Below are 10600 nucleotides of genomic sequence, written 5' to 3' on the forward strand. Positions count from 1 at the left end.
TGTTCTGAAATAGACTATTAATGGAGAAGAACAGCTAGTGAATCTTTCACTTCCTAATATTTCTTTCTTCTTCAGTCATAAACCTTCCTCCCATATTCACTCTTCAAACCCAACATTCAATTAAACAAAATTTGGGGCTTCCCTCATTGCTCAGTTGGTAAAGAATCTGCCTGCAATGCAGGAGACCCAGGTTCAATTCCTGGGTCCAGAAGATTCCCTGGAGAAGGAAATGGCAACCCACTCTAGTATTCTTGTCTGGAAAATCCCATGGACAGAGGAGCCTGGCTGGCTACAGTCCATGGGGTCGCAAGAGTCGGACACGACTTAGCGACTAAACCACCACCAACAAAATTTGGAAAGAGAAAGTTCTTTAAAAACACTCATTTTCAAAGGTAAGTCATGAAAGTGGATTAAATAACATCAAATGAATTCATTTAGATCAGAATCCAAGCAGTGGTCACTATTTTCTAAGTCACTTCTCCCAGTGTCTAATAGAGTAACATGGCCACATCACTGTCCTGAAAGGAGAGGTCCCAATTAATTTCCCATTCCTGCATAGGATAGGTGTACCAAACAGACAGCTAAACCAGAAGATCTCTCGCAAACATAGCCCCTCTCTATTTACTCTTAAGTAATATTAAATGTCAGTCCTTGCTGTTTGGAATGTAATGGTTTGTCATGTGGTAGAAGCAGAATTGTTATTACTATTAGTGCCAGCAGGTAACATTTATTGAATATTTACCCTTCTAGTTCTCTGCATGTGTTAACACACTTATTAATTCATTTAATTCAACAAACATACCAAGTAGGAAACCATCACTGACCTCATTTTAGAGGTGAGAAAATTAGTAGAAAGAGGACGCCTCTGGTCGAGGGTCATCCACCCAGCTGATCCCTGGTAGAGGCAGGTCAAGGATGGTGGCCCTCTGAATTGTACCTTTGTCTACCTGTGCAGGTATTTATGCTGGATACCCAGTGCTCACCAAAGACTCCAAACAACTTCGATCATGCTCAGTCCTGTCAGCTCATTATTGAACTGCCTCCTGATGAAAAGCCAAATGGACATGCCAAGAAAAGGTAAGCAGCTAAACTTCCACAGGGAGAGCATGTACAAACAGGAAAGTTCATTTATTCCCAGCTCTTATTCATTGTAATTCAGTCTTCAGCCGAGAATGCTGAAAACAACTGTGGAATCACTTAGCAAAGGTTTTCATACAAAACTGTTAATTTCCCACATTTCACATGTATTAGCTTGCTAGGACTGCCATAACAAAGTACTGGGTGGCTTAAACAATAGAAATTTAATTTCTCACAGTTCTGGAGGCTGGAAGTTCAAGATCAAGGTGTCGGCGGTGCTGGACTCTTTGGAGGCCTCCCTCCTTGACTTCTAGATGAATGCCTGCTCCCTGTGCCTTCCTGTGGTCTCTCCTCTGTATCTATGTCCAGATTTCCTCTTTCTATAAGGACGCCAGTCGTTTGGATTAGGGTCCATCCTAATGCCCTCAGTTTAACTTAATTGCTTCTTTAAAGATCCTTTTTCCAGGTACATATTCTGTGATGTTAGGACTTCTATGAATTTGGAAAGGATACAACTCAGTGTATCTATAGCATCATACATATTATAATCCTTTTTTTCCCCCTGCTTTTTGTGGCTGGTTTTTTTTTTTTTTTTAATAATCCTTTTTGAAAAAGTAATTTGAGACCTGATCCATACTATTTCAATGAGAAATATTTCTCATGAGCAGTACAGTTGTCAGGATAGAGAAAGATCTGTGTGTGCCACAAGAAACTTGCCTTTTTAAATACTGTCATCCTGCCTAAAAACCATTGTTCCTAGAGTTCAGGATGAAGCCAGTGACAAAGTTTCCATTTTTAAACTTCTGTGCATGAGGAAACATTCAGGAAGACTGCAGAGCAGGAAACCCAAAATCAAAGCCAGGTCTAGCCAAGTGCAGTACCTGTGTCCTTTCCCATTTTACAGAAAGAGTGTGATTTTTTCAGAAGTTACAGCAGTTAATTCAGCAGTTTGATTAAACACCTAATTTGGGTAAAATTTTCTAGGTACTGATTTTTTAGGCAAGTATGTATGGTACATACAAAAGACTATGTGGAAGGTTCGTAAGTTATAGACCATGAATAAAAAGTGAGATAACTAATGAACCTGCCACTGAACTTCAGACGTAGAAGTTTACCAGTGTCCCATGTGCTTCGCCCAGTTCTACGCCTGCTTCCCTCCACTGCAGGTCACTGTTCAACGTACCGAGGCTGTGTACTCCTTTCCACATCTTTAGGCTCTGATCTACTTTTAAATTTTACTTCTTTCTTTATATTTCCTAGCCCCTCAGCCAATTATTCCTGCTAATATAATTTTTGAAGTAAAAGTAGGAGAAAAAGGAGGGAAAGGAATAAGCTGAATTCACATTATAAATAAAACATAGAAAAAAACAGGATCACCTAATATTACTGCGTTATTGGTTTAAAGGCTTTAACAGGTTAAGATTTAATAGACAATCACCCCCTCAATGAAATTTCAGCAAAACAGGAAAAGCGTATTAACTTCTTCAGTAGAGACCACTATGCCTGAAAACATTCTCTAAAATTCTTTGAATATTTTGCATTGTTGGACTGGACTCACTCACAGGGGCAATTCTTAGCATAGAAGGTAGTAAACAATGAGTTAGATGTAAGAAAAGTTTGTGTATCTGATGGTTAGGTGCCTCCTAAGAGGTCCACATCGAAATCACCCATGGGAGGGAAAAAAAATAGATGAACTAAAACCAGATTGTAACATTTAAGAGAAATTTGGATTTCATTTTTAAGTCATTTTGACATTGACAACCCCATGACATTTAAATAAGCCCCAAGATCTTAATTTGAGCTTTATGATGTACTTTTAACTGTGAATCTGTTTATCTCTGCTACTGACATTAGCATGTTTTAAGTCAGCCACTTGTTAAGCAGTTCACTCCAGATTACCCTGTCTCAAGGTTCCTGTCATAAAGGGTGTGCTGGAGAAAAATTACCTGTTGATTTTTGTTTGCTCCAGATCTGTCTTGTCTCCTGTCAGCATAGATGATGATGAAGACTTGCAGATCTATAAAGAGTTATTTCACGGTTTCAATACTTTTCTGAAAGTTTGATCTCTTCAGTATTACTGCTTCTTCCCCATTGCTTTCTTATTGATGCATTATGTGGCTTAAACCTAAGGGGGATTCTCTGTCCTTTTTAACATGTTCAGTTAGAAATTTATATCATAAAGCATCAAAGGAAATACCTTGGTTGACAGGATGCTTTGACATGGCTTTGATCAACTCTCTCTTTAGGCATTTGCTGGTAAAGGGCTTTGCATTTCTCAGGTAATAGGCAATATTCTCCTGAGCTAGGCTGCTTATACCTTCAGAAGTCTCACACACACACTGCCTGGGTATGCGTCTTACTTCAGGAGTCCAGGCTGAAGTGTCAGAGCCATTGCTCCTGGAGACTGTTTCCTCCGGGTGCCTACACTCAGGACTAACCTGGTTTTTCTTTCTTTGAGTGTTTCTCTCACCATATCCTTGGCCCTTGAAGATTTATGGGGCAGTGGGGAGGCCGGATAAGTGACAGGATTTCCCTTCTTAGGGTCCTGGAGTTGCGGGCCTGAAGCACTAGACCAAACTGGTGTCTTTCACAGCTGCTGCTTCAGAAGAGTACATATTCAGGTCTCCTGATAACCTCACATGACTTACCAAAAGTTACTTCTGTGGCGGGGAAGTTGGGAGGGATTGGGGAATTATTTTTTAATTGGTTCAGAGTTTGTTTGGGATGATGAAAGATGATATAGATAGTGGTGATGATTACACAACATTGTGTGTGTACTTAATGCCCATGAATTGAACTTTTAAAAATAGTTAAAATAGTAACTTTAGGTTATATACATTTTACCACAAAAAAAGTTGCTTAAGTGATTTGTGAGTTCTTTGAACTTATTCCGTTTTTGCTGAAAGTACAATGTTGTCTCTGAGATACCACTATGCAAAGGGCAAAATCAGCCTTTCAAGAATGTATGGGAGGGTTTTTTTTCTTCTTTGCTAGTTAAAATATTTTTCCTGCTAGTTATAAAAGTAATTTTTAAATTCATGGTCTAAAAAAAATGGCACAGAGGAACTTATTTACAAAACAGGAAGAGTCACAGATGTAGAAAACAAACTTAGGGTTCCCGGTGGGGAGGGATAAATGGGGAGATTGTTATTAACATATATGCACTACAGTATGTGAAATAATCATTGATAAGGAACTACTGTATAGCACAACTGTACTCAATACTCTAATGACCTATGTGGAAAAAGAATACTTAAATCCACTCTTTTTTAGATATGTGTAACTGATGCACTTGGCTATACACCTGAAACCAACACAACATTGTAAATCAACTGTATTCCAATAAAACTTTAAAAAGAATAAAGCAAAAAATATGAACAGATTTATAGCATGAATGAGTTATAATAATGGTTATAATGAGTTGTAATATTATATAATCCAGTTATGTAATAACTGGATAATGAGTCTTTATCCAGTTATGAGAATTAGTTTGCAACATGATCTAAGCTAGTTCCATGAAATTCTAAGTGCAATGAAAAGAAGGAGAAACCATAAACCCAAAGCCACATTGATAGATTAAAATATTTTCTTAGTACAGGATTCCAACCAAACAAAAGGGGCTGAATCACCAAGTATTTGAGTATTCACTTGTAATGTCACCTTATCAGGTCTTTGCCCTGATTAGGAAGTTGTCATGACTGGTGAGTTGCATCTGCTTTTTCAACCAGGAGATCTGGTCAGATGTCTAGAGAGTATTCTCTCTCTCCCACTTCCCCCAAGTGCACATCCAAGGCCCACAAACAAGTCCCACGTCATTGCTGACAGAAACTGATGCAAGGAAGGAATTAGCCTGTTCTGAGCGAATGCTTTCTCCTCTAGGTTTGCTTTAGAATGCTGCAAATTAAATTATCAATTTCTTTCTTTGAAAATGTTAGCCTATAATACCTCTAAAGTTAAACCTTTTCAATGTTTGGATCTCTTCTATCACACACTGGAAGAAATAAAGCTTTTATACATATGCATCTAAAGTATGAACATTTTTAGTCCTGGAAAACTGGTTTGGTGCCTACAAACCAATTTCAATAAGATTCTAAAACTCTGGGTTTAAAGATGGCAGAGTAGAAGGACGTCAGCTCACCTCTTCCTCCAGAAACCCAAATCACAACTAACTGCTGAACAACCATGGACCAAAAAAACACTGGAACCTGCCAAGAAAGATACCCTGTGTGCAAAGACAAATAAGCCACAAGAAGACAGTAGGAGGGGCACAATCATGATAAAGTCAAATCCCATACACACCAGGTGGGCGACCCGGAAGCCGGAATGGAAACCAGTTATACCATAGAAGTTCTCCCACAGGAGTAAAAGTTCTGAGCCCCAGAACTGAGACTCCCCAGCCTGGGGGTCTGGCAACAGGAAGATGAGCTGATGAGCCCCCAGAAAATCTGGCCTTGAAGACAAGTGGGATTTGATCGCAGGAATTCCACCAGACTGAGGAAAACAGAAACTCCACTCGGAGGGCGCACACGGGGCCTCAAGTGCACAGCAACCAGAGAAAAAAAGCAATGACCTCATATAGGAGAGAGGGCCAGACTTACCTGCTAGTATTGGAGCCTCTCCTGTGGAGGCGGTCGAGGGGGCAGGTGTGGCTCACGGCGGGGATGTGCACACTTCTGTCAGTCATTCTGGGGGAGTACTCACTGGTGTGAGCCCTTGAGGAAGACGCCAGCTTAGCAGCAAATGTTGAAGGAACTTCTGTAGGCAGAAAAGGCCACAACTAGAATTAAGAAAATTACGAATGGAAAAGCTCACTGGTAAAGGCAAACATGCAATAAAGGTAGGAAATCATCCACACACAAATATGATATCAAAGTCAGCAGTCCCGAGAACAGGAGAGCACAAATGCACGATAACTGGAAATGCATTCAGAATTAAAACACCAGCAGGGACTTCCCTGATGAATCCGCCTGCCAGTGCAGGGGACACGGGTTCAATCCCTGATGTGGGAAGATGCCACATGCCGTGGAGATACTGGACTCATGTTCCACAGCTAAATCTGCCCACCTAGATCCTGTGCTGTGCAACAAGAGAAGCCAAAAAATCACTGAAACTCGAGAAAGACCCAACGTAGAAGTAAATTAACTAACATTAAAAAACAACCCAGCAATTTAAAGCAATCCTATGTATGTATAGACTGTTACAGTATCAAAACCTCATGATAACTACAAACTGAGAATCTATAATAGATACACACACAAAAAAAGTAAAAGGAATCCAAACACAATACTAAATTTAGTGATCAAATCACCAGAGGAGAAAAGAGGAAGAAAAAGGATCTACAAAAAGAAATCCGAAACAATTAACCAAATGGCAATAAGAACATACACACGTGCGTGAGTGCTAAGTCACTTCAGTCATGTCCGACTCTGTGTGACCCCATGGACTGTAGCCTGCCAGGCTCCTCTGTCCATAGGATTCGACAGGTGAGAATACTGGAGTGGGTTGCCATGCCCTCCTCCAGGGGATCTCCCCAACCCAGGGATCAAACCCACGTCTCCTGTATCACAGGAGGATTCTTTACCACTGAGCCACTGGGAAGCCCAAGAACATACATATAATTACCTTAAATGTAAAAGGATTAAATGTTCCAGCCAAAAGACATAGTCTAGTTGAATGGATACAAAAACAAGGCTTGTATACATGCTGTCTACAGGAGACCCATTTTAGATCTAGAGACACACACAGAAAGTGAAGGGATAGAACAAAGTATTCCATGCAGATGCAAGTCAAAGCTGGGGTAGCAATACTCATATCAAACAAAAAAGACTTTAAAATAAAGACTATTACAAGAGACAAGGATACTACATAATATCAGCAGGTCAATGAAAAAGATCTAACAATTGTAAATATATATGCACCCAACATAGGAGCTATACAATACACTATCACATTCTGACTTTACTTTCAGAGGCTATCCCTGAACAAAATAAAATTATGCTTTTGGAGAAAAGAATACTGTGGAATCTTGCAATTAGCTACTTCTTGGAATTCCCTACATATGTAGGATAATAGAGGTTGTTAGCTCTTAAGCATATCTTAGTGAAATAAAGACTTCATTCATAGATAGGCAGGAAGAAGTGAAACTGAGGAAAAGTAGTGAACTCAAAGGCCCAAGCATAATGTTAACTATAATTTTTCTATTTATTAAAAATTCCTCAGCCAATACTTTAAAAATAATAAAAGCCTTAGGTTTAAGGAAAAATGCCAAAGGGTAGGCTAAAGGCCAATTAAAATTAGTATGTATCTGTGCACCTAGTTGCTCAGTCATGTCCAACTCTTTGCAACCCCATGTACTGTAGCCCACCTGTCTATGGAATTTTTCGGGCAAGAATACTAGAGTGAGTTGCCATTTCCTCCTTCAGGGGATCTTCTGGACCCAGGGATCAAACCCACGTCTCTTGCATCTCCTGAATTGGCAGGCAGATTCTTTACCACTGGCACCACCTGGGAAGCCTGAAATTAATATAACTCAACAGAAATTGTCGTTTTCTTGATTTATTTACTACTAACAACTACAAAAGAAAACAGGTTACATACTGTAATTGTGCCTATGTTAAAAAGTTTTCATAAAATTGCTCTGTTTCCCAAGGCTTGCTGACAATTGTTAACTCAGTATCATAACATTAATTCTATAGCTCCTAGATTTTTTTTTGGGGGGGGGGGTCAGGAATTCCATTATTTATGATTAAAGCTGTCATCCTGTAATGTCGTCCAAAAAATGTGTCCTTTTTGAAGAAAGACATTAAAATACAAGTAGTTTATAACTTTGTCTAGTCATTCTGGTTTTGCTTTACGGTAACTCATATGAGGCAGCAGGCTGTTAACCAATGCCTTTTTTTTTTTTTCTTTCTTTCATTTGAAGTGTTTCTTTCAGGGAAATTGTGGTGAGTTTACTATCCCATCAAGTGTTACTCCAGAACTTATATGATATCTTATTAGAAGAGTTTGTCAAAGGCCCCTCTCCTGGGGAGGAGAAGATCCAAGGGCCAGAAGCCAAGCTGGCTGGCTTCCTCAGGTACATCTCCATGCAGAACCTGGCCGTCATCTTCGACCTCCTGCTGGATTCCTACAGGACGGCCAGAGAGTTTGACACCAGCCCGGGGCTGAAGTGCCTGCTGAAGAAAGTGTCTGGCATCGGGGGCGCTGCCAACCTCTACCGCCAGTCCGCCATGAGTTTCAACATTTATTTCCACGCGCTGGTCTGTGCCGTCCTCAGCAACCAAGAAACCATCACGGCTGAGCAGGTGAAGGCGGTCCTTTTTGAGGACGACGAGAGGAGCACAGACTCGTCCCAGCAGTGTTCATCAGAAGATGAAGACATTTTTGAGGAGACCGCCCAGGTGAGCCCCCCGAGAGGCAAAGAGAAGCGGCAGTGGAGGGCGCGGATGCCCTCGCTCAGCGTGCAGCCCGTCAGCAACGCCGACTGGGTGTGGCTGGTCAAGCGGCTTCACAAGCTGTGCATGGAGCTGTGTAACAACTACATCCAGATGCACCTGGACCTGGAGAACTGTATGGAGGAGGCCCCGCTCTTCAAGAGCGACCCTTTCTTCATCCTCCCCTCCTTCCAGTCCGAGTCCTCCACCCCGTCCGCCGGGGGCTTCTCGGGGAAAGACACGCCTTCCGAGGACGACCGCAGTCAGACCCGGGATCACGCGGGCGAGCCGCTGAGCCTGAGGGGGACCAGCGGGGAGCTGCTGCTGCTGCCCCCGAGCCCCAAGGTGGAGAAGAAGGACCCCAGCCGCAAGAAGGAGTGGTGGGAGAACGCGGGCAACAAAATCTACACCATGGCGGCCGACAAGACCATCTCGAAGCTGATGACCGAGTACAAGAAGAGGAAACAGCAGCACAACCTGCCCGTCTTCCCCAAAGAGGGCAAGGTGGAGAAGAAGGGAGAGGCGCTGGGCGCCAGGGGCCAAGGCTCCCCGCTGCTCCAGCGGCCCCAGCACCTGATGGACCAGGGCCAGATGCGGCACTCCTTCAGCGCCGGCCCGGAGCTGCTGCGCCAGGAGAAGAGGCCCCGCTCCGGCTCCACCGGCAGCTCGCGGAGTGTCTCCGCAAGGGACGCGGAAGCCCAGATCCAGGTGGGTCCCCGCTCACCGGAGGATGCAAAGGGCTGCGCCCGGCCATGCAGGAAGGTGGCTAGGTACCAGGGATCCACCTGTCCCCCCTCAGGGAGCACTCAGACACGTCCTGAGCCTCCAGTATATCCTTATGAAACTGAAATCTTATTCTCAGATAATTTCAGAAATTCTTTTTATGGGTTATAACAGATACTATCGAGAATTAGGACATCCGCCCCCGTGTAAATAAGATGACTCCAAAGCTTAGAAAATGAATGGACTTTAACTGGCATCGAGTCCTGAGTTTCTCCTTTGAAGTTAGCACTGAAGCAATTCTCTAGTTATGAAAAATTATATAATGGAAAAGGCAAAGTGCATATTATGTGGTTATTCCAATGAATTGTTTTTCTAGCCCATCCTGAGCACAAAATTCTCGTTCTTCAGAGTGTTTCTATTCCTTTATATATTTAAAAATTGTAATTCTATGGTATATCCCAAAAATGAGCTTGAGAAGTAAAGAATAGTGGCACCATTTTGATCAGTTTAAGAAAAGAGGAGATGGGAAAAGAGAAATAGAAGGATCTAGACTTATCGAGGGCCCTTTAGAAATAATCTGGATGTTTATCTTAAATTGTAGGTTTATGTTGCAGGCACAGTAAGTTAGGAGCAATTGGGCAGGATTCTGTAAGCCTATACAGGAGTGTTTTCTTACAATGAACATAAATTTGAAATTAGTATGCATCTTGCAAGCTACTTGTTTGCACTCACGTATTTTGGACATAGAACTAAACTTCATAATTCAGAATCCACAAAAATTATCTTAAACTAGATTTGAAAAAGTATCCAGATTGAGATGTAAGGTTATTCTTTAACAGATGACATTTTTGACAAATAAATCTTAGTTGCTTTTTCATGTCTTGGAGATTTGCTTATAATGTTAGATGCTATGCTATGCCTGCACGCTTAGTCGTGTCTGACTCTGTGACATTTTGGACTGTAGCCCACCAGGCTTCTCTGTCCATGGGCAAGAATGCTGGAGTGGGTTGCCAATTTCTTTCTCCAGGGGACCTTCCTGACCCAGGGATTGAACCCGCATTTCCTGTGTCTCCTGTGTAGGGGGATTCTTTATCTGCTGAGCCATTGTGGAAGCCCCATAATTTTAGAAGTTATCCTAAATTAAGGCAAAAAGTGAAAGTGTTAATCACTTAGTCCTGTCTGATTCTTTGCAACCCCATGGACTGTAGCCCACCAGTCTCCTCTGTCCATGGAATTCTCCTGGCCAGAATACTGGAGTGGGTTGCCATTCCCTTCTCCAAAAAATATTCCCAACTCAGGGGTCAAACCTGGGTCTCCTGCACTGCAGGCAAATTCTTTACCATCTGAGCTACCAGGGAAGACCTCTT

At 42.1% G+C, this 10600-nt stretch overlaps 1 protein-coding gene and 1 long non-coding RNA gene across 6 annotated transcripts in view; one reads left to right on the forward strand and one right to left on the reverse strand.

The window, feature by feature from the left end:
- Positions 1 to 10600, forward strand: part of ARFGEF3 (ARFGEF family member 3) — a 176981-nt gene that overhangs the window by 158074 nt on the left and 8307 nt on the right. For all 5 annotated transcript variants that reach the window (XM_043457044.1, XM_043457045.1, XM_043457046.1 and 2 more), the window contains 2 exons: positions 956 to 1077; positions 8000 to 9218. In XM_043457044.1, coding sequence (XP_043312979.1) covers positions 956 to 1077; positions 8000 to 9218 — 1341 coding nt within the window. The remainder of the gene's footprint in view (positions 1 to 955; positions 1078 to 7999; positions 9219 to 10600) is intronic.
- The window catches only part of LOC122433954, a 66546-nt gene that overhangs the window by 6722 nt on the left and 49224 nt on the right, over positions 1 to 10600 (reverse strand). Inside the window, exon 2 of the long non-coding RNA XR_006267212.1 lies at positions 5676 to 5832. This is a non-coding gene — a long non-coding RNA (uncharacterized LOC122433954). The remainder of the gene's footprint in view (positions 1 to 5675; positions 5833 to 10600) is intronic.

This window comes from Cervus canadensis, chromosome 33 (genome assembly GCF_019320065.1).
Source record: "Cervus canadensis isolate Bull #8, Minnesota chromosome 33, ASM1932006v1, whole genome shotgun sequence".
NCBI lineage: Eukaryota > Metazoa > Chordata > Mammalia > Artiodactyla > Cervidae > Cervus > Cervus canadensis.